We start from the raw sequence: 25,018 nt of genomic DNA, 5'->3' as shown, positions 1-25,018 counted from the left end.
ATGAAGCACAAAAAGCACTGAAAAACAACTCAATTTAGTAGGGATGCACCGAAATGAAAATTCTTGGCCGAAACCGAAAACCGAAAAAAAGGAAACCAAGGCCGAAAACCGAAACACCGAAAGAAATTATGCCAATTATTAGTATCATTGCATTTATGGCTATGACTGTGTACAAACGTTACTAAAATCAAGGCATTGCAATTGCATAAATTAATATAAAATTTTCAAAGAATAAATCAATTACAAATTATGCAAATATTTATTTAGCACAATGCACAGTATAAAATAAAATTCAAACTAAAATGTTTAACTTGACCCCACTCATGTGTACATTAAATAATAATCTAATGGCCTGCAGAAAGGTTTTAAAATTAAATGTTCTCTCATAAAAACAAAGCCGAGCGCGAACTTATTCTCATCACACCAGCACCCTTTGCACGTCTAAATTAGTTTCTTACATTTTAAAAATTTAGCATACAATAGCATAAAAAGCCTTTTTAAATGAACAAAGGTCCATGATTAATACAAATGTACATGAAATTTAATGAAACATGTTTAGTCAATGTAGAAAATATTTAAGAGAGCATTAATTTAGTTCTATACATACATGTTCCCATATATATTTTTTGTAATGTCACAAGTAATAATCTCAGGGTTTACTGGGTTTTACATGATTATTTTTGTATTGGTTGTGGCATACTAAAAAATAAACATGCCATGTGTTTATATTTCTTCTTCTCACCGATTCCTAATGGTTAGAGGACAGTTACTTTAGTCGTCCCCTGTCGTTTCAAGGAATAGTACAACGGCGAGTGGGTCCAGTATAAACGCCTCGACCGCTTGGAGCGGTGCGCGCGCTGTCTGTGGCGAGTGGAGACTCGCGCATACTTTCGCCTGCCTCCGTGGCGCGAGTCTCCATAGTTTATACTTGGCCCGCTCACATCCGGAGTCGTCGTCATGGCGGAGCGCATTGTTTAGAGCAGATATAGGTGGATAAACAAGGTTTCCGTCTCCTCGCGGGTTCAGATTCACTGAAATACGTCCGCACCGCAGACATGTTGCTTCAGACAAGCACGTGCAGGTCGCGGTTTCTGTTTGCGTCATCACAACATTTCGGCCGTATTGTTTCGGTGATAAAAGTCTTTCGGCCGAAAACCGAAAATGCACTTTTGGGCCATTTTCGGCCGAAAATTTTCGGTGGCCGAATATTCGGTGCATCCCTACAATTTAGTCCTGAGATGTGGCTTTATGTGCCGCACTTTGGGTGTGAGCACAAAATCTGTGGGATTGAGTAACATTATGCGCAATACATTCAATCCCATGCCGAAATTCAAGCCCTGTGACACCTAGAACATTAATCTGAAGCAAATGAACCAAGTGAGTGAGGGGAGGCGGGTTTGTGCGTTTACGCGCTGTCGGAGAGATGAGAGAGAGAAAGCGCAGCTGGTATCGTGTATCTGTAGAAAACGAGAAGCGTTTCAGGTACTTCAGTATCGATGTGGACCGAAAAATCTATTTTTTAAATATATATATTATATATAAAATTCAACCTGCCAAAGTGGCTATAAGGAGTGATTGTGCTGAAATCAGTCATTTAACGGTGTTCATGTCAAGCCCCTGTATATAACATTGACTGATACTGGTATGGTCAATATATCGTGTTGATAAAGATTTTCCAGATATGAAGCAGTGCTGGTGTGATGAAGCAGGTCTCTTCTCCTCTTTTCTATCAGAGCTCTGTTGGAGCAGGTGGAGCACTGGCAGAGTTTTTTGGCACTGGTGAATATGATCATGTTCTGCACAGGCATCCCCGGACACTACCCTGTCAACGAGACCACCAGCTCTCTCACACTCACCTTCTGGTACACACTACAGGTGAGCCTCACTGTCTCTTCCTACAGTGTGCCTGTATCTGTACCTCAGTGGTCTCCTCTAATGATAAATGGATAGTCACATATAGGCACATGTCCAAATTAAAGTCTTAAGGTCACACAGAAGGAGAATATAATGTTATTTCAGGACTTGCTACTGAAGTGTGAATGACTTTGACTTCAGTTACCTGTCCATACTGCCACTTCGGTCTGCTATTGTATGTACACAATTCTGTTAGAAAACACACTGTTCGTTATTTGTGTTGTGTTGTCTGTCTGTACTAGTGCCTTTAGTAGGGTTGGGTATCGTTTGAATTTGAACGATTCCGATTCCAATTCCTTGTTCCGATTCCGGTTCCTAACGATTCTCGATTCCGATTCTTTTAAGAGGCAGGGTCAAAAAAGTTTAGCTAACCATGCTAACCAATGGTCTTTCTGAAGGAAATAATCCTTCTGTCACAAATATTCCTTTTGTCACAAATTTTGCATTTTGCCGAGATTTCGTTATTTTTAGAAAAGTGAAGCCACACTTTGGACCGCTGACATAAGCTACTCATGTTCGACTCGCGCGGTTATACCAACACTTCCGGTAGACGCTTCTTCGTTGGTGTTGTTCAGCGGTTTCTTCTTCCGCTCGGCGGACTGTGAATATCGAAACTAGGAATCGAAATTTGAACTTTTGAACGATTCCGGGAAAAATGAAAAGTTAGTCTCGGTTCCAATCGATACTCGATTCTCGATACCCAAGCCTAGCTTTTAGTGGAGGTTTATTATTTGTTTGTGTGTAAATCTGGAGAGTGGATGTTAGAGACATTGAACCGTCCTTCACACAGTATCTGTTCAGTACCTGTGCTGTGTGTTTACTGCAGTGTGTGTCGTCATGTGTTGAATATTCAGGAATGTCCTTTTCCTGTGTCCTTGCCTGTCTTTAACAGTCTGCATTGGCTGAATATTTTATTTCTATGTTTAATGGCTTAAATCCAGTTGCAAAACTATTGGATTATGGATGTTCCATTCAATTTCTCCATAGGCAAGGCAAGTTTATTTATACAGCACATTTCATACACAATGGCAATTCAAAGTGAAATCAGAATAATTAAAACAGTTTGGAGTAAAAAAAAATATGAAATAATGAAAAATAAAAATAATGATGAAAATAAAATACAGTAAATAATTAAAACAATTTAGAATCAAAAATAAACCATAGAGAAATAGAATATTAATACATTTTAACACTGCTAATTTTTTCAACAGTGACCACCTAATTGTATGAAGCATTACATTTAATATTATTATTATTTTAATAAAAAATATTATTTTATTTGGCTCCAGGATCCCAGTAGCGACCCTACAAAAGACAAGTGGTTTGGATAATGGATATATGGATATTATGGTTTTATATAAAATGTTTGTTTGTTTTTTTGGATTATATTTATTTTTTATTGTATGAAATAAAAAAAAATACTTTATAAAATTAATTAGAATTAACTCTAATATTAATTGGTTATTGTATTAAGTTCTTTTTCGTTCTTCGCTTAGGGGTAAAATGAAGTTTGAAATGCATGAGCAGCGATTAGATGAATATATAAATATGTGCTGCTGCACGTTTTCCTCTCAAAAAACCAAATAAACAACAAAATTGAGATTATATATATATAAAGTAAAAGATAAGCATCTGATTTTAGCAACGTTTGCACGAGCTCTGCAATTCGGCACTGTAGTAAAGTCACGTTTACTAATAGCACTTTATATAATAGATAGCTTTAAATCAAGTAGCTTTACCATATTAAACATGAAAAACAGTGGCAGTGTCTCGTTTCATCAGGAGTACAACTTAATTTTCTACCATAAAGCCAATCTGTTTAAGAATAAATGAAATTAAACTCAAATCAACATATTTTACTAAGTAGCTGTATGACTCACTGGCTGTATTCCTTACTTTATCATTAGTTTAGTGTTTATTTGTTGATGTTTGGCCATGTGTTTCAGGATGACATCATGTCGTTTGAGGCAGAGAAGCAGGCCGTGTATCTGCAGGTCTACAGGCCTGTGTATTTCCAGCTCGTAGACGTTTTGCTGCACAAAGCGCAGTTCCCCACGGACGAGGAGTATGCGTCCTGGTCATCAGATGAGAAGGAGCAGTTCAGGATCTACAGGTGTGTGTGTGTGTGTGTGTGTGATTCATTTTCTCATGGGCCTGTTGTAACATTTTCTTCTACACTCAGCAGTTTCATGTTGGATTTGCTGAATTGGCACAGCAAACAATATTAGGAATGTGCAAAAAATGTAATATTATTTGTGTAAAATACACAAATATTACAATTTCAAATGTATTTAATATTTAATAAAATATTTAATAATACTTGAATATTTAAATATTTAATATGTGTGGCTAAAACGTTTTGATTTAATTGTCTTAAAAAACGAATAGCGAATGACGGGTTGATATAATAATGCATTTCTGTGATGTTTGACTCTTTTAGGGTGGATATATCTGACACACTGATGTACGTCTACGAGATGCTGGGAGCCGAGTTACTCAGTAACCTGTACGAAAAACTCGGGCGACTCCTCACCAACACAGAACAAACAACAACATGGCAGGTCAGAAAACAATGGATTCAGTTTTCATTGTTTTTGCTGTTTCATTAAAGGTGCCCTCTGGGATTTAAAATCAAATCATACAACATGTTCCATACCAGATGGGGGCAGTATACCTCCAGAAATACCTCCACGGCCACGCGCTCTCTCATGTCTTCAAACAATATGGGCGAGTGCTGTGTTGCTCTGTCTCCCTCGTGCATATTAATCAAATCAATTGACACGATAGTAAAAGGTTGGAAGACCGCAGTTTCACGTGGAGCATTTGGAGATTTTCAGAGATTAGAGACTAAATGAACAACATCTCAATACTAAATTATAAGGGCCGTCTCATAGACAAGTCGGTGCATTTCGACGATATGGGAAAATTAAAGCCCAGGCTATTATTTCTAGTTTTATGATATTCGATTTGTTCATATTACATTTTTTATCATTAGTTTGAATTAATTTGACAGACAGCATTCCCTGATGTGGACCACGCTAGCGTCTTTCAGAGCTGCCAACTCTCACAACACTTTTCACACACTCTCACGCCACACATCAATTTTGTCATGCACAGAAAAGGACACGGAGACCGATCTCAGCTCTCAGATTCTGTTCATTTTATTATGCAATTCAAACAATAAATACAGTATTGGCGCTTTACACGACAGATCCCTAGCACACGTGAACCGATCATCTCTACTAGCTAATGGTAAAAGAACACGAACACTGTTAAAAGATAAAGTATGCTACAACTTACCAAAATGTATTCCTCATGCATAATAGCGACCAATTATTGTTTTTTAACTCTTCCCTGAACTGAAATGTAGTAGTGGGCTGTATTTTCCACACGACTGACGTCAGGTTCAAGTAAACACAAGCTGGCGCGAGCGCGACTCACTCGTGTACTGCAGTTTGGCTGGTGCTAACGTTGCCCGCCCGCATACCGCCTCCCATGGTCGAAACTGGTATTACGACACCTGCCGGGCCGGGGCTAGTAATTTAGCATGCTAATTCAGATTAATATCTCGGCAGCACTATAACGTGTCAGTTTTTTAATGACATCATCAACCTTATTTCTTCTCAATCTTTTGATGCGTGTAGCTCATTTTTGGGATATTTTAACCTCAATTTTTACAGATGGCACCTTTAAACAGACGAAGCAAAGGGGCGAACTTTTGTGCACATTGCTAGGAGTGCACAAGTAATTAAAATAAAACCAAAACTGATATGGCTTAGTGCGATTATAAATTGGCAAAGATTGATTTCATTAAATAAATATACAGTATATGCTTCTTGTTTCACAGTGAAGCTCTGCTCTGTGTTCTTTTACACTAGAGCATCTCATGATAAGGTGCTTTCAGCTTGTCAGAGCGGCTCGGTTCACAGTAAATTGCACTTCATTTGATTCTAAATGGTTTTAATTTACTGTATTTTATTTTGATCATAATTTTTATTTTTCCTTATTTCTTATTTTTTATTCTAAACTGTTTTAATTATTCTGATTTCTTTTTTGGATTATTTTAATTTCTTCTATGTAAAGCACTTTGAATTGCCATTGTGTATGAAATGTGCTCTATAAATAAACTTGCCTTGCCTTGCCTAAATGTGGCTCCACATAAACGCATAAAGTGCGTCCTGGGTCGCTTTTGAATCCGCCAACCATTTTCCCAAACTTATAATGAGAAGCTCTTATAAACTGGATGTTGTCAACTTAAGAGAAGCTGATTTAAGGGCTCCTTGCGTTTTTCCTCCAAAATAAAATGTTGTTGGTTTAACATTTGAAAATGAAGAAATTAAGAGTAAGTATTAAATTATTTGTTTTATAAATTGTAAAAATATTAGAATTAAAAGTATTGAGTATTAGTACTTTAAAATAAAATTATTTATAATGTAATAAGTATTACAATAATTAACAATAATATTTTATTTTAGTTAGTAATAATACAAGAAATATTATTTTATAGTCATATATAATCTCAAAATTGCCTCCCTGTATAAATCGCAATCACAATTTTTATCAGAAAATCGCAATTAGATTTCCCATGCCAAATCTTGCAACCCTACATTGGGTGTTTAACAGAAATTAAGAGTAAGTATTAAATTAATATTTATTTAATAAATTGTAAAAATATTAGAATTAAATAAGTATTAGTACTGTAAAATAAAATTATTTATATAATATAATAAGTATTACAATAATTAACAATAATATTAAATTTTTATTTAGTAATAATTAGAGAATTATTATTATTTTATAGTCGTATATAATCTCAAAATTGCCTCACTGTATGAATCGCATTCACAATTTTTATCAGAAAATCGCAATTAGATTTCCCAACTCAAATCTTGCAACCCTACATGAGGGTTTTAACAGAAATTCGTCTATTTTGTTCCAGCATACAGAAGCACTGCTGTACGGATTCCAGTCCATCGCCGAAACGATAGATGTGAACTACTCTGATGTCATCCCAGGACTCATCGGCCTCATTCCACGAATCAACATAAACAACGTCCAGCTGGCCGACACCGTCATGTTCACAATCGGTAACATTAAAAACAGTCGTTGTGCCATTTCTGTGTTTTAGGAAATTGTCATTTGCCATCTGAAGCAATTTAGGCTGTTTTGGTCAAGACCAGACAATTACACATAATTACTTTCCCACACAGACTCTCAGTTTTGTGTTCCAGCCCGGATATTAACCCATTACGTCTCTCCCTGTAGGAGCGTTGGCGGAGTGGTTGGCGGATCATCCGGTGATGCTGAGCAGCGTTCTGCCTCTGGTTTTGCAGGCATTGGGCAATCCAGACCTGTCCGTTTCCAGCGTCTCCACACTAAAGAAGATCTGCAGAGAGTGCAAATACGACCTGCCCCCGTACGCTGCCAATATAGTCGCTGTGTCGCAGGTATTACATGCTCTAATGACGATGCTAACACATATGAGACACGTTGAAACAGTTTTCCTCCTCTAAATGTCGTCTTGTTGTTTTTTCTTGTATGCAGGAAGTGCTTATTAAACAGATTCACAAGGTGAGTTTCTATTTATTTTGATGAATAAACCCATTTGGTTTTGCTCGGATAAAGCTGAGGTGTAAATGGTCAAAATCTACTTTGCGTAGTGTCCTGATCAACATCAGTTGTGTTGATCATTGTAGCCAATCAGAGACATATATGTTGAGCATGGTTGAAACAATGTCCAATCAGAGGTGTTTAAGGATCTGTTCCACAGCGCTCAAAATGCTAAGGGGAAATGCTGCTGTCATCGAATTTTTGGGATTTTCAGTACCAACTCTGTACTTTTGACAACACTAGTTTATGTACTGATATATCAATACATACGACAACAACACTAACAGAAACCAATTTCAGTTTGTATGGACAGTATGTATTTAAGTCTGAGATGCATGATTTATTTTGAGATTGAATGGGTTTGTTCTGTTACATTATATTATATTTATTTGTTTATTTCAAGCAATATGTAGTTACACATGACAAGGCAATACGAAGCATTTTGGTTAGTCTGTACAAGCCTTTAAATTCATCATATTTACATCAACTTAAACAAAACCTAAATCTATTGCTCGAAACGGAGTGGATAGAAGTCAAACTTATTTGAACCCACCCCGGTTACCAATAACAGGAAAAACAAAACAAAAAAAAATAATAGTTGCTTCCTTACACATTATCATAACACTCAATAACAATTTTTAATATAAGTACATATATGAAAACATGAGAAAGGAAAGAAGGGGAACCCCTTCTCCCTCATAAAAAGCAAAACAAAACAAAACATATCCTAAATACACACCATATATGATCATGATCTCAGGTAACAATTATAAGAATACCAACAATGGTAATCAATTACCTACAAGGTAAAATAAAACAGATTATAAACACATGGATGCATCTATGAAAATACCAACAATGGTAATCAGAATACCTACAGGGTAATATGAACAAAAATCCATGAATACAACTCACAAAATTAAACCATTACCGACATGTATTGCGATAAGACCTTCTGTTTATAATGTACTTTAAATTGATGAATATTTTGGCTTTGTTTAAGTTCAAGCTCAATTTCAGTTTGTATGGACAGTATGCATTTAAGTCTGAGATGCATGATTTATTTTGAGATTGAATGGGTTTGTTCTGTTAATTTTATTTGTGCAGGTCTTTAATTTGATTTACAAATATTCAGCAGATCCCTGGGCATAATTGTTAATCAAACATGAAAAATGGTTGGCAGAGATTTTTGGCCCTTGGCACAGACAAAAACAATACTTGAAGCCAGAAATGCATCACAACTGTTCCTGTTTTCAATCTCTCTCTCCTTCTCTCTAGACGAGTCAGTGCATGTGGTTGATGCAGGCTCTGGGGTTTCTGTTGTCTGCACTGCCGGTGGAGGAGATCTTGAGGAACCTTCAATCTCTGATCACTCCGTACATCCAACAACTGGAGAAACTAGCAGAAGAGACGGTGAGACATCCGAATCCTCGCCCTAAGTCCTCTGGGTTTGTTTATCCATGTGTTCGTTTGGCTCGGCTGCGTGTGAACAGACCCTGTGTCTGCGTGAGTGTGTCATAGGCTGGAACATTTCTCAGCAGGAACAGATTGGCATTACTCTGGGCGCTGGAAGAGAAAACTGCAGGAGAAATCCGCTTAATGTTACCGAGAGCCCTGCATGGATTCATACTAAAGGATTAGTTCACCCAAAAAAACGTACTCCCCTTCATGTCACTCCAAATTGACTTTAGTTCATCTTCGGAACACAAATGAAGACCTTTTTGATTAAATTTGGGCACTTTTTGTCCATTGACAGAACAGGGACAGAGATCTCTCAGATTTCATCAAAAAGATGTTTATTTGTGTTCTGAAGATAAACGAAAGTCTTAACGAATTTGGAGTGACATGAGAGTGAGTAATTACTGACAGAATTTAATTGAAAGTAGAAGTAAGTGACATTTCAAGCACAACATTTCATCTATTTTTGCTGCACAACTAGAAGCGTTGCCCAAAAAAGCTGAAGCAAGATCAATGTAAAAACTGATAAAACAGCACATCAGGGGACTGGCAGTAACTGTTGTGTAATTTAAAATTATACCTATAATTGTAAATAACCTTCAAGCATTCTCTCTTTTACTGCCAAAACATCCTGGATGTAATGAAATAAGTGCTGTCCTTATTGGTTTTAAGTTTTTACATGCTGAAAAAGAGCAAAACTCTTTAGTTTGTGATGCAGCCGAAAATATCTGGTTGAAAATTATTATTTTGTTTTTTGAGGTGGTGACATTTAATGAAATTACTCAATCAGTGTTTCAGCTGTGGAAAGATCAATAAAACAGCTTGTAAACAATATGTAACGTTACGTTAACCTCATGAAAAGCTATTGAATAACTATAAACTCGTTAGTTAGAAAAACTCTACTCTAGAGAGCTGCATTTTCCTAAATATATGCACATTATATTTTAACTTTATCTGTAGTCTTCATTATTTAATGTATGTTTGAATAAATGTTATGAAAACTATTTTTTATTACAGCCACCGTTCAAATGTGCATATTTAACAATGATTTAAAGGGTTAGTTCACCCAAAAATGTCAATTCTGGGTTTAACCCTGTGTTTCACTTCAGAATTCACTTCAAAACATTCCAGGATATTTCTATTATGAACTTCAAAGGGGTACAACAGGTTGAAGGTCCAAATTGCAATTTCAATGTAGCTTAAAAGGGCTCTACATGATCCCAGACAAGGAATAAGGGTCTTATCTAGCCAAACGATTCGTCATTTTCTAAAAAAAAAAAAAAAAAAATACACAAATGCTCGTCGTCATGCATGAAAATTTGTAGCTTTGTCTTTTTTCAAAGTGTTTAGACTTAAGATATTAATCTGGCTGAGATTTTTTTAAAAAGAGCGAACAAATCCATGTCTTATTGAGAATATAACAATGGCTCACTTCAGTGAGTAACTAAAACACCCTAGCAACTACATTGCAATGCCCTGGCAACCATATGCAAACATCATAATCTATCTTCTAAATACTTTAGCATTGTATTTATTTTTCATCTTATCAAAATGCATGGAAATCTAAACTAATTTCACTCCTATTTCGTGTTCGGCTTCATATCCTGTCTCTCTAAATGCTGCATGTCTATTTTTGACTCGTTTTCTAATACCTTTCCTCCCTGTCTGGTCCTTCCCAGAAAGACATTACATCAGCCTTAGTAAACAGGCTGTGATGGGGCGCTCACACAGCGTCCCCTGCTGGTCACAGACGCTGAGTCTAAACACGCACATCTCATGTATCGGCTCTGATGTTATTTTCAGACGGGGCTGTCAGTACAGTGGCTAAAAATACCCAAAGTAAACAGGACCTCAGTGCACAGTTCTTCACATATTCCTCATAAAACAAACGATTCCAGTTCTGATATCTGATTGGATGAGCTGTTGGAAGCAGTTTAATAGACAACACATGCATGCATCTCTGACATCATATCAATTGAATTCTACATGAATGATTTTTACTATTAAACTTATTACTATGTACGTATTTTATAGTATGATGTTATTCCTGGTTAACCTTTTGAAGGAAAGGTCATTCGTGCACCGATGCCTTTGTTAAATGTTTAATTGGGCGTCTCTGTCCTTTTGTGCTTGCTTGTGTGCATGATGTCATAAAGAAAGAAAGACAATGTAGCGACTCGCTTTGCCTCTCCGCCAATCACTGAGCTGTTGTCATGGAGCTAACAGCAGTAATTAGACTGTTGGCCTAATGGCTGTTTAACGACTGTTTAATTACCGCTGATGTTCCCGGGAGTGCCGGTTCAGAGCGTACGCCCACCCGTCGGGTCTCATTATTTTACATGATTCGTTTCGTTAAATGTGTCAATGTACTGTCACATACTATTATAGTTTTTATTTGTGAATTTTAATTTTAGATTGTAATTTTGATATAGTTTTTATTCATTTATTTCAGTTTTAGTTGTTATAGTACATCAAGTTAAACTAAATTAAAATGAGAAATGCTTCCTTGGCAACTAGTTGAAACAAAATAAGTTTTTATTTTATTTCAGGGAGAAAAAAATGAAATGGTTTTAGTTAACTATGATATCAGTATATTGTACTTATTAATAAATACATAATTGTAAATAATAATTAATTAGGGCTGTGCAAAAATTAATTGCGATTAATCGCATCCAAAATAAAAGTCTGTGTTTACATAATATATTTGTGTGTGCTGTATAATTATTTTGTATATATAAATACCTATGCATGCATGTATATATTTAAGAATTATTTGCGCTTAAATTCTGTATATAAATACATAATCTATGTTATATAAATATTTTATATATGAATAACACATTTTTTTAAATATATACATGCATGTGTGTATACTTATATATACAAAATAATTATATACAGCACACACAAATATATTATGTAAACACAGACTTTTATTTTGGATGCGATTAATCGCAATTAATTTTTGCACACCCCTATAATTAATTAATATAAAAAATGTGTAATTCTATTTCACTGTGAAATAACGTATTTAAGAAAACGAACTATTTTATTTTAAAGTACATCTAAAATTACAATACTCGTATTTATTATTTCATCTCAATTTCTTTATTATTGCACTACGCCATGTTTAGATTTTATTTTGTTTAAACGTTGTTATATTTAAACGCTATGTTAATATGTGAAGTAAAGCCACTCACAATTTATGTCATTGTATACAGTTGTCTTAAAGGGGTACACAACAAAAACATAAACATAACGTGTGATTGAGAGGGAAAATGGCGATGGATGTCTAAAAGTCTCGACAAAATATAAATTGCAAATTGGTTGTGAAATATGACTCTTTAAAATAAAAATATCATATCGAATAAAAACCTACCGTGTTTTCTCTTTTCAGCCCAACCCCTCGAATAAACTGGCCATCATACACATCCTCGGTCTGCTGTCCAATCTCTTCACCACGCTGGACATCACCAAACAGGAGGAGGAGTCAGGAGAGAACGCCCCGCCCATCAAATCAGCCCCGCCTCAGACCGGCCCCAACCCTGTAAGCACACCTGCTCTCCACGGTCACACCGAAGCATGTGTTTCCGTGTGTCAGAGGTGGACTGTAGTGTGTTTGTGTGTTTTAGGTGGTGGTGGTGCTCCAGCAAGTCTTTGCACTGATACAGACGGTCCTCAGTAAATGGCTGAATGACTCGCAGGTTGTGGAGGTGAGATTCATCTCAAGCTGAGCACCTTTAAAGTGTACCATAGTCAATGAAGTAATATTTGTGATTTAATTTAATTCTGCTCTCTTTCTCTCAGGCGGTGTGTGCCATCTTTGAGAAGTCTGTGAAAACTCTCCTGCATGATTTTGCCCCCATGGTGTCTCAGCTGAGTGCGATGTTGGGGCAGATGTACAGTACCATACCGCAGGCGTCTGCACTGGACTTGACCCGCCAGGTACACGACACACACAATGACAAATTAGTTCACTTTTTAAAAAAAAACTTTTGCTGATAATTTACTCACCCCCATGTCATCCAAGATGTCTTTCTTTCTTCAGTCGAAAATAAATTAAGGTTTTTGATGAAAACATTCCAGGATTTTCTCCATATAATGGACTTCAATGGGGTCCAAACGGTTCAAGGTCCAAATGACCGTTTCAGTGCAGCTTCAAAGGGCTTTAAACGACACCAGACGATGAATAAGGGTCTTATCCTGGACCCTTCGAGTCATGACTCGAAAAAAGATTCGTTCATTTTGATTAACGAGTTCGAACAGGAGAGTCACTTGAGAGTCATTTGAGCTTATAAAACTTAAACTTTTTTATTAATTTTTGAAATAACCGATCATTTCGCTAGATAAGACCCTTATTCATCGTCTGGTGTCGTTTAAAGCCCTTTGAAGCTGCACTGAAACTGTCTTTTGGACCTTGAACCGTTTGGACCCCATTGAAGTCCATTATATGGAGAAAATCCTGGAATGTTTTCATCAAAAACCTTAATTTCTTTTCGACTGAAGAAAGAAAGACATGGACATCTTGGATGACATGGGGGTGAGTAAATTATCAGCAAAAGTTTTTTTAAAAGTGAACTACTCCTTTAATGTTCAGGCATTAATGTTAGGGTTCCTGCGGGTCCTTAAAAAGTTCAGTTTGATCAAGTTTAAAACATCTTACACAGCATAGCAAAGTCGTAAAAAACAGGAATCACGACGATGCAACGCCTAATGTGATTATTAAAACTTCAAAACAATGCTGTGTTCTGGGATAAATGCGCTCGGTGTATTTATTATGTTGAAGATATTTGTAAGATTTGCATATTTTAGGCCCCTCGTTTTTTTTTAATGAGCAGCTGGAAGTAGTAAAGCGTATGCATTCCACACTAAGTATTTTGGGGTTGTTTATTATTAAAAGTCTCATATTATGTATAAAATATTTTTTCTGGATATTATTGGTATTTTGGTTACATAATTAGCTGTATCTAGCATTTAATTCACAGTAAACTCTTGTAGCTTCTCTCTTTGTCGCTGTCACCGAAATGAAAGACTAAGAACATTAACACATCGATCATATAAATTTGACCAGTTTTGGTGCAATAATCTTATACCTTTCTTTAAACATAATATTATCGTATTAATCCGATATCGATCGCTTCAATGGGAACCAATGGGACTTCAATGGGAACCAATGGGACTTCAATGGGAACCAATGGGACGTCAATGGGAACCATTGAAGTAATATGAACGCATTAATATATTAAAGCATAAACCAATTTCAATGCACATGTAGATACGAAATAAGACATCTTATTCATTTATTTTGAGATTGAATGGACACAGTGTTTATGCATGTATTAAAAAGTCTCAAATTTGATTTTAAAAACTCTGCAGAAACCCACGTGTGATGTTTCCTTTCATCAATCTTGTTGTCTTGCAGATGGTCCATATATTTGCCAGCGAAACAAATCATTTCCCCCCAATCAAAGCACTGTTTGAACTGGTCACTTCTGTTACTCTGAACATCTTCCAGCAAGGTAGGCATGCTGGGAACAACCATTTGCAGAGAGTGAAGGAAATCATGTGGTTTGGATGTCTTCACAGTCACTTTTTCCTGTTGTTTGCATGCATCTGTTTTTTAAACCCATGCACACAGAAACCGAGTTCAGAAATGAGCATGTTTTTGAAACCGTTCTTGTTTTCTGAAAGGTGTGGTGACTTTTAATCCTGTTATTCTGTTTGAGATTCTTACCCAATGAGTTTCTCACACACACACACCCAAGCTCACTTCAAGGGCGTTTTCACACTAGAGTTTCTGATCTGGATCCGAATGCATTCAGTCCTGTTTACACCTGGTATTAATAGCCATTTTGTGTGATCTGATTGATTGACAGGTGAGTAGGCGGTTCTTCACTGTTATCTGGGATGCATCAGAATGCAATGTGGTATCAATTATTTAACCATAACACATTTAAGCCACACCTGTTTCTTTCACTCACCACTTGTAGTTGGATCACCTGAGACGGATCTTAATACCAAATGTAAATGGGCTCTTTGACGTCAGTTATTTTACGAATCTCTTCGCTTGCCGTTCTGTCCATGTGGCATCATGCACATAAGCTTTCATTGATATGATCTTTTCTGTAGAAATTGCATTAGATTGTTTTCATTTGAAAAATTTCTTTTTGCATTTCATCAGAATTATTGCACTCAATTCATGTAAGCAGAAATGAAATCACATGCAGGATTTTTGTACAACAAAACATAAATTCCTATTCACTCAAAACATATTTAGGCCCAAATCTAAGATTTATGTATTTGAATTGCATGTAAACTTTCCATTTGTTTGGATTGTGTAAAGTGTAAATAATCCAATAATATTTTTCACGCCAAATGTTTTTATTGGTTTTAAATGACAATACAAAATAACACGTCATAAACAGTAGACAGTAAAATATTGTCCATTATTTATCCCTTACATGATCTCCCTACTCAATCCAATAGCAAAAAAATAAATAAAAAGAAATTAAAAGTAAAATAAAAATATCAAAAAATATTATAATAAAAAATTAAATTAAAATAATATGAATTGAAAAATATTACATACGTGTAATATAAAAATTAATTTTATCTAATAAGTGAAAATGATGTACCAACGCCAGTTACAGGTGCACAGAAAGGGATCCCAGGTCTTTTCAATGTGTTTTTCAAAAAAAAATAATGTATAAAAAAAACTCGTTTGGTGAATTACGTATAACGACAAATTTTCATTTTTGATGGTATCGAACTCTGGATCAACCAATTTTAAGAAGTGTGAAAACAGCCTAAAATTGTCTAGCATGACCCCCTACTTTACACTCACACACACACACACACACAGTGGTTATTTGCATGTGCCCTCTTACTAACCATCCATCACTTCCTGTTTGTCATTGTTCACGTGCTTGTTTTAACCACATTGTTTCCAAATCAGCAGAAATGTGAGATAACGCTCTTATCCTGCTCAGGTTACTTGGCCGGGAGGATCTGCCGTGGCCTGTGTGTTCGTTTGTTTGTTGTTTGTTTTCTGTGAAGGGGCGGGGTTTTGGTGGGCTGGGCGGGGTCTGGGTTTGTGGGGGCGGGGTCTTGTTTGGAGTTTGGGAACAGCAAAGGGAGGGAAGTTTGGGACTGACTGCTACCTTGCTCTTTCGGGGTGGCCGTGGGAACCAAGCACTCACCAGCCGCGGCGGGCTAGTCGGGTGTATGAATTGAATTTACGGACAATGAAAACAAATAAAACGCACACTAAAAAGAAAGAAAGAAACACAAGTGTCATCACAGTAACAGGTGCCTCCTGGGTTCCCACTCCAAACCCACTGTTTCTTTTGTTTTTTAGGTTTCTTTACTTTCTCTCGTTACTTCTTTTTGTTTTCCTTCTTTGTTTCTCCCCTTCAGAACGGACTCATTGATCTGTCTTTTTTGTTTTTCCTCTTTTTCGTTTTATCGCAACTGCCTTCAAGTCGTTCATGTTCCCTCCTCTTTCTCTGCCCTATTTCTCTCACACGTGCGATTATTTCCGTCCAGTTGACTTTTCCTTTCCACATGACTGTTCGATCTGTTTTGTTGCTGTTTGTATATATTCTTATTATTATTATTATTATTTCTTAAGTTTCATCTTTATTATATTTTAGGGCCCAGGGATCATCCTGATATTGTTGATTCATTTATGCAACTCCAAGCTCAGGTGTGTTTTTGGTTTCTTATTTCATTCACTTTGGGTTTCTCTCTTCTCTTTCGCTGTCTCTTTCTTTCTCACTTTCTCTTCCTTTCCGTCCTGTCACGGTCTTTTCAGACCCTTGTTTTGCTCGGGCAGTGGAATTGACCTGAGGGGTTTTGCCATTGGATGATTGACAGCTCTCTCGTCCAATAGTCTCATTCTCATAACACCTGCAGATCTCATTCGATCTTAAATCCTCCTCTTTGTAGCTGTATATTAAATGTCTCAACTTGGTTGTGTTGCATCTCGCCACATTCGTTTTTACAGTGTAGTTGGATTCATATATTTAATTTATTTTTATTTTTTTAGATTCTGCACTATTTATAGGCTACTAATAAAATAAATAAATAATAAAGATCTTCCTCTGTGCAGTGTCATCCCCAAAAAAATAGTAAATTCCATAATTATTATTAATTTAATTATACAATTAAAAAAAATCTTGCTTCCTTTAAAAATGGAACTGAACATTAAAGGAGTAGTTCACTTTAAAAAAACTTTTGCTGATAATTTACTGATAATTTACTCACCCCCATGTCATCCAAGATGTCCATGTCTTTCTTTCTTCAGTCGAAATGAAATGAAGGTTTTTGATGAAAAAACTTTTTTTTCTCCATATAATGGACTTTAATGGGGTCCAAACGGTGACTCTCCTGTTCGAGCTCGAACAAATGAACAAATTTTTTCAACAAAGAATGACATGGAAATTTTAATGACATGGGGGTGAGTAAATTATCAGCAAAAGTTTTTTTTTTAAAAGTGAACTACTCCTTTAACATGTTTTTAAATGTATATTTTAATATATATATATATATATATATATATATATATATATATACATATTGTATAAAATATGTATATTTGAATATGCATGTGTATATATGTGTATATATGTGTGTATATATATATACGTTTATTTTTATTACAGTTTTTTTTAAAATATATTGTATATATTAATATAATATAAATATATATTACATATAATTTTATGTTGAAATTGATCATTTTAAAATTGATGTTTTTGTAGAAACCATGATGAATAGAGAGTTCAAAACATAACTTTTAACAGCTTTTATAATAAAAAAAAAATATATATATATATATATATATATATATATACATATAGTAACATTATAAATGTCTTTACTGTCACTTGATGAATTTAATGCATACTTGCTGAATCAAAAAGTATTAATTTCTTTGTATTTCTTTGAATTAAATCAAAATATAACAAAAATATAAGTCCCTCAAGCACCCACTACACCCTTCCAGTGTCATTCCAGCCCTTAAACCGATGAAAGCCTAAATTAATTCATCTCAATTAATTGATTAATTGAATCAAATGAATTGGCTCTCTCATTTATGTATTTGGTCCTCATGAAATTCTCATGAGGTTTTCTTCCCTCTCTCGGTTTCTCTCTGTGTCTTTTTCTCTAATATCCTCTCATCCTCAATGAGTTTCTTAATGCATCAGTTGTCTTTATCGTACATGTTATTTAGATTTCTGTTGCATTCAGTCCAACTGAGCAGAGAAAGTAGTGATTGAACAGATGTGAACAAAACAAGTGAAAATCATCATACCTTTAGTTTCTATTAAATTTCAGTATTTTAGTTTTTTTGCTGTTGATTTCTTATTTACCTGATCTGTTTGCATTAAATGTGTACGTTTGGTTGATTTTCTAGAGCTAGACAGATATAGGGAGTGAGTGATGGGGATGGGGGGGGGGGGGGGCACGTGAGTGGCACATGAGTGATTGACAGGGTTCCAGGGGCGGGGTTTGAGTCATGTGCTCTGTTCATTGGCTCTGTCTGATTCATAGGCCCTCAAACGGAAGCCCGATTTATTCTTATCAGAGAGTCTTGACGTGAAAGCCGTGTTCCACTGTGGTAAGTCTGTACTTTCAAATGTAGAAAACACTGATGGATGCTTCTTCTTTGGTGTGTGTGTGTGACCGTCTAAGCCTCTGTAATGTTTAATGCAGAGTGATTTCTCTAATGCTGCTGTGTTTTGGCCGTAGGAGTGCTGTCACTGAAATTCCCAGAAGCCCCAACAGTCAAATCTACCTGTCTTTTCTTTGTAAGTCAAAAGTTGTCGTAACAATCTGAAGGCCTATTCGCACCAAGAGCACAGCTGCTCAAAAGTATCATTTGGAATCATTTATTTTCATATATTATATAATCATTTATTCAAAAGTCACATTGTAAAATATTTGATTAATTCATTAGTTACTGTAATACATTTAAAAAATGTAATTTATTCCTGAGATCAAAGCTGAATTTTCAGCATTATTACTCCAGTGTCACATGATCGTTTAGAAGTCACTCTAATATGATGATTTGATGCTCAATTATTATTGGCGGTGTTATTAATAATGGTTCCCACCTATTATCAATGTTTTCTGAATATTTGTGGGAACCATGATCACCATTTCTTTCACAATGCTTTGTTGAATAGTAAGTTGAAAAGAACAGCATTTATTTGAAATAGAAAACTTTTGTAACATTTTGTAACATAATAAATGTCTTTTACTGTCACTTTTGATCAATTTAATGCATCCTTACTGAATAAAAGTGCACACACATATATGAAGCAGCACAACTGTTTTCAACATTGATGATAATAATCACAAATGTTTCTTGAGCAGCAAATCATCAAATTATAATTATTTCTGAAAGATCATGTGACACTGAGCTCACTCTCAGAAAAAAAGGTCCAAAATCTGTCACTGGGGCTGTACCTTTTCAAAAGGTACACTTTTGTACCTAAAGGGTGCATATTGGTAGCTTAATGGTACATTTTAGCACCTAAAATGTAAATAATAGCACCTAAAATATACATATTAGCACCTAAATGTACATATTAGCACCTAAAATACACAAATTAGCACCTAAGATATTCATATTAGCACCTAAAACGTACATAATAGCACCTAAAATGTACATATTAGCACCTAAAATATACACATTAGCACCTAAAATATTCATATTAGCACCTAAAACGTACATGATGGCACCTAAAATGTACATATTAACACCTAAATGTACATAATAGCACCTAATGTACACATTAGCACCTAAAATATTCATATTAGCACCTAAAACGTACACAATAGCACCTAAAATATACATATTAGCACCTAAATGTACATAATAGCACCTTAGATGTACATATTAACATCTAAATGTACATAATAGCACCTACAATGTACTGTATACATTAACACCTAAAATGTACATATTAACACCTAAATTGTACATATTAACACCTAAATGTAGATAACAGCACCTAAAATGTACATATTATCACCTAAATGTACATAATAGCACCTATAATGTACTTAATAGCACCTAAAATGTACATAATAGCACCTAAAATGTACATATTAACACCTAAATGTACATAATAGCACCTAAAATGTACATATTAACACCTAAATGTGCATAATAGCACCTAAAATGTACATATTAACACCTAAATGTACATAATAGCACCTAAAATGTACATATTAGCACCTAAAATGGAAAAAGTTTTTGAAAATGTACAGCTTTTTGTACCAGTGACAGCTTTTGTACCTTTTTTCTGAAAGCGAGGACTGGAGTAATGATGCTGAAAATTCAGCTTTGATCGCAGGAATAAATTACATTTTACAATATATTCAAACAGAAAACAATTATTTTAAATTAAATTTAAACCTTATAATTAAACTTTTGACCAGTAACGTAAACTGTTTTGATTGAACGGCAAGATGCTCTGAGTGTGCTCTTGACCTTCAGTTTGTGTCTGTTTCCCTCCTGTGAAATATACCACCATAAATGACGTTAGCCGTGCGACGTGTTAAATTGTTCCTTTATTTGCGTTGACTGCAGACGGAGCTAATACCGCACTGCGCTGACGTTCCTCCTGTGGGTCGGGTCGTACAGGAAAACGGTAAACTCCTCCTATCGGCTGTACTGGAGGTGAGCGCACAACTTTTCACCAGAGGTTCACAATAGATGATGATTGTAAAATGAGACTGAAGAGTCTGATCTGGGGTTTTTTTCGGCAGGCCATCGGTGGTCAGTCGTCCCGCAGTCTGATGGACCAGTTTGCAGAGGTGCTCTTCTGTCTGAACAAGCATTGCTTCGCTCTGCTGACGGTGTGGCTCAAAGAAGCTCTGCGCTCGCCAGGCTTCCCATCCTCGCGTGTCTCCGATGAGCAGAAAGACACGTTCAGTCAACAAGTGCTCAGGTGAGATGAGTTCATGTGTGCCATTTGACCATTCTGGAGGGCAAATACTAGGGATGCACCGAATGTTTCGAATGACGTTTTTGATGTAATAGTAACCTGAGTGAGAGGCGCGCGCTTTATAAATGCAGCCAAAATGTCCACAGTGTGGGAGCACTTCAAAGTGTCCAAGAAAGAGGCAAAACGGCCGTTTGCAGACACGGTTCTGCTGAATTGTCCGAGTCCTGGCCACATACATAGCAGATCATGAACTGCCCGCGACATTCACCGCATACCAGTGGGTGTTAATCGAGAACGTTCTCTCTCTTCTCGCCCCCTTTGAGCAGATATAAAAAGAAATAAGCTCATCTGATGCATCTGTGGCAGACGTTATACCATTACTTGCAGCACTAAAGGGACTCTTAAACAGACCACGGAGTGAAAGTGCGCTCTTAGAGGCTGCCAGCACACTATTTAGTCAGGCGGACTCAGAACCCCTGTACTGTATCGCGACTGTACTTGATCCACGATATAAAGATCATTACTTGGATGTGGGGAAAAAGTTGCGAACCTGCCACTTTTTCTGAAGAAGTGGGCTTATGTCTAGGACAGTTATTCATTTGTTGTGGGTTCATCCACATTTTTGTACATTTCAATGCACTTTTTGTTTCAATTTCAATTTATTTATAGAGCACAGATAAACACAACTTCTGTTGACCAAAGTGCTGTACACAGGGAAAAATTTAAATTAAAATAAAAACAGCCACAGGGCAATTGCTCCCACATTTAGTTTGCATACGACAGGTCAAATAAAAACGTCTTTAATCTCACTTTAAAGATGCGTAGGGTTGGTGCGGCACGCATCTAGGAGCGGCACTAGAGAAAGACCTGTCTCCTCTAGTCTTCAGTTTTGTTCTCGGAGCCACCAGAAGGCCTGGGTTCGCCGACCTAGGTCTGTGAGGTATGATGGAGCCATCCCATTTAGCGACTTGTATACTAATAATAAAACTTTAAAAGTAATTCTATGGCGCACTGGTAACCAGTGCAGAGACTTGAGGACAGGAGTTATGTGTTCCTGTCAGAACTCTTGCAGCGGCATTCTGGACTATTTGGAGGCGATTGATGGGTGACTCACTGATCCCCATATAAATTGAATTACAATAGTCCAGTCTGGTAGAAATAAAAGCATGTATAGCTTTTTCTAAATTCGAGACTGAGAGTATAGACTTAATTTTTGCCAGGGTACGAAGCTGGTAAAAGCTTGATTTCACCACTTTTTGTTGAGGTACAACTACTTGCCTATGTTAGGCAAATAACTAACTACTACAGCAGTTAGTTATTTGCCTAACATAGGCTATTCAAGAAGGGGGGCTTTAAAGATGGCCAAATACATTTTATTTAATATTTTTATTTAGTACATTTATAGAAGTTATATTGTGCTTTGTTTGTATATCTGCTGGAACCCTTAGAAATGTTCAGTGTTAAATAAATATATATATATATATATTTTTTTAATTGTATTTATTTATTTTTTCTGAAAAGCATGACAAAATAGTTTAAAAAAAAACACACATTTTTACTATTTAAAAAAATTGTCAAAAATGGAAGAAAAAAAATGTGAAACACCATGTTCGGTATTCGGCCAAGCGTTTCATTATTAGGGTTGGGTATCGTTTGAATTTGAATTTGATTCTGATTCCGATTCTGATTCCTTGTTTCGATTCCGGTTCCTAACGATTCTCGATTCCGATTCTTTTAAGAGGCAGGGTCAAAAAAGTTTAGCTAACCTTGCTAACCAACGGCCTTTCTGAAGGAAATACTCCTTCTGTAAAAATACTCCTTTTGTCACAAATTTTGCATTTTGCCGAGATTTCGTTATTTTTAGAAAAGTGAAGCCACACTTTGGATCGTCGACGTAAGCTACTCATGTTCGACTCGCGTGGTTATGCCAACACTTCCAGTAGACGCTTCTTCTTTGGTGTTGTTCAGCGGTTTCTTCTTCCGGTCGGCGGACTTTGAATATCGAAACTAGGAATCGAAATTTTAACTTTTGAACGATTCCGGGAAAAACGAAAAGTTAGTCTCGGTTCCAATCGATACTCGATTCTCGATACCCAACCCTATTCATTATTATTCGGCTTCGGCCAAGAATTTTCATTCCGGTGCATCCCTAGCAAATACCATTCTGGTATTCAAGCTAAACACACTCCTTTTTAAAATGTTTGCTTGAATATTAATTTAAATTCAACATTCACCAATGCTACATTTTTCTAAATGTCAATCATTTGTTTACAAACGAGTATTCATTGCTTCAATGAGCTCATTGTTTCTGTTTTTATTACATTGTTTACATTTTTAAAAAATTCGCAAACTGTAATTTTATATATTTGCATTTCTAAAGTTACCTCTGATAACAGATCACTCTAAATTGTAATGTGGACTTTTTCTGGACAGCTGCTTTGAAACGATGTGTATTGTGAAAAGCGCTATACAAATGTGAATTGAATTGTTTTCAAGGCGTTTTGAGGTCATCTTCAAATGTTTTCATGCGCACGTCCCAGTATCGTCACCTGAGCATGAGAAACGTTTTCTTCATATCTTCTCAGGGAGCGAGTGAACAAGCGGCGAGTGAAAGACATCGTGAAGGAGTTCACCCTAGTGTGCCGTGGCCTTCACGGGACCGAGTACGCCGCAGATTACTGAGACACGGTGTGAGGAAACCCTAAATGTACAATTCCCAGAAGCCCTCACTGCGACATGAATGATACTGACAGTCTGAGAGTCGGGATCTTCCTCCAACTCGTCCTTCTCTCTCTCTCTCTCTCTTTCAACCACTCTCCCATTGGATTTTGGGGTCTCCGTAGGGCGATCCGAACAGTCGACATCTCCGCTCCCCGCATCTCACGGCATGTTCGCTGGATTTGATTCCCCCACGTTCGATCTTCCGTGGCTCTCGGGCTGTTTTCCTTGTGATGATTTGCATCCGTTTGAACTAAGAAATAGTGTTAGGTAAATGTTTTTTATTTTTTATTTTGGAGAAATAAAAAGCATACATATATATATATATATACACGCATATATATATTAAAATATATATAAATGCACATAATAATCTAGTGAACCGTGGGGTGACGAGTCCGTGTGCTGCTAACAGAGAGAGGGACCAATACAGACTTGTTTTTTCTCTGTGGCTTTATATCTATCCTCTATATCTGTCTGTCTAACCCCTCCTCACACTCAATTCTGCCAAAATGTTGTGGACGTTTTTTGATAAAATGAATATGATTGTTTTTGATATACATATATATATATATATATGAGGTCAGCAGCATATTTGGGGACTAGTAGAGACTGGGTGTTACACGGTGAGAAAGAGAGATGATGGTTCACTCAAAAAATTGGCTTATTTACCCACCCTAATGTTGTTCTAAACTAGTATGATTTCTTTCTTTAAAAATTCTCCTTTTGTGTTTGATTGAAGAAATATAGTCAAACATGTTTGAAATGACACAAGGGTGCATCGATTATTTTTTTGGGTGAGCTGTCCCTTTAAATGTGGTTGGTACATGCACACAAATCAAACAATTGAGTGCACTCAAGTAATTGAACAGGTACTGCTTGTCTCTTTCTCGTTTCGCCCGGCTGCTGCTTGCCGACATGTAGCATGTGTGTTGCGTTACATACGGGCCCAGAATGTGTCGTAATCAGTGGATGAGGGCTGACTGTTCTATCGTGTTCGTTTACTAGTGAGTCACAGAGTGAGAACAAAGGGAGAGACAGAGGAGTCAAATGTACATTAGTTTTTTTTGTACCTTGTTTTAATTTATTAAATACATCTGAGATGGCAGCACTGTGTCCTGTGGTCTGTTTGTGTGAAAGCTCATCACAAGAAGACAAAACCAAACCACAGGTGAGTACATTTTAATTTTTTTTTTTTTTACCCCACTGAATATTTATTGTTTATTTTTTAAGTTGCTGAATGAAATATAACCTTTAAAAGAAATATTTATTGTGGTGTTTTTAATGTGCTTGAAAACAAACCATGTGCAAATTCATGTCAACACCATTGCTTGAGTACTAAAGAGACATGCTGCGTC

The 25,018-nt window shown here is 36.2% G+C and overlaps 1 protein-coding gene across 3 annotated transcripts in view; it reads left to right on the top strand.

Annotated features, from left to right (window-relative positions):
- ipo13b (importin 13b) overlaps positions 1 to 24,768 on the top strand; it is a 46,991-nt gene extending 22,223 nt beyond the window's left edge. The window contains exons 5-21 of one of the 3 annotated variants that reach the window (XM_039674354.2): positions 1,734 to 1,875; positions 3,861 to 4,027; positions 4,355 to 4,475; positions 6,854 to 7,001; positions 7,180 to 7,361; positions 7,459 to 7,485; positions 8,803 to 8,937; positions 12,380 to 12,529; positions 12,615 to 12,695; positions 12,790 to 12,927; positions 14,405 to 14,501; positions 16,635 to 16,687; positions 18,538 to 18,604; positions 18,736 to 18,794; positions 20,585 to 20,674; positions 20,764 to 20,945; positions 23,528 to 24,768. In XM_039674354.2, the coding sequence (XP_039530288.1) occupies positions 1,734 to 1,875; positions 3,861 to 4,027; positions 4,355 to 4,475; positions 6,854 to 7,001; positions 7,180 to 7,361; positions 7,459 to 7,485; positions 8,803 to 8,937; positions 12,380 to 12,529; positions 12,615 to 12,695; positions 12,790 to 12,927; positions 14,405 to 14,501; positions 16,635 to 16,687; positions 18,538 to 18,604; positions 18,736 to 18,794; positions 20,585 to 20,674; positions 20,764 to 20,945; positions 23,528 to 23,624 (1,936 nt within the window). In that variant the 3' untranslated portion in view covers positions 23,625 to 24,768. Of the gene's footprint in view, positions 1 to 1,733; positions 1,876 to 3,860; positions 4,028 to 4,354; positions 4,476 to 6,853; positions 7,002 to 7,179; positions 7,362 to 7,458; positions 7,486 to 8,802; positions 8,938 to 12,379; positions 12,530 to 12,614; positions 12,696 to 12,789; positions 12,928 to 14,404; positions 14,502 to 15,971; positions 16,059 to 16,634; positions 16,688 to 18,537; positions 18,605 to 18,735; positions 18,795 to 20,584; positions 20,675 to 20,763; positions 20,946 to 23,527 lie in introns of those variants that run through there. The other 2 variants (XR_016146084.1, XM_089118907.1) reach the window with 2 other exon arrangements.
- Positions 24,769 to 25,018: the final 250 nt, after the last annotated feature.

This window comes from Pimephales promelas, chromosome 13, assembly GCF_988280905.1.
Source record: "Pimephales promelas chromosome 13, fPimPro1.hap1.1, whole genome shotgun sequence".
NCBI classification, from domain to species: domain Eukaryota; kingdom Metazoa; phylum Chordata; class Actinopteri; order Cypriniformes; family Leuciscidae; genus Pimephales; species Pimephales promelas.
Note: the sequence above shows the minus strand (reverse complement) of the source record. Positions and strands in the feature narration are given on the sequence as shown.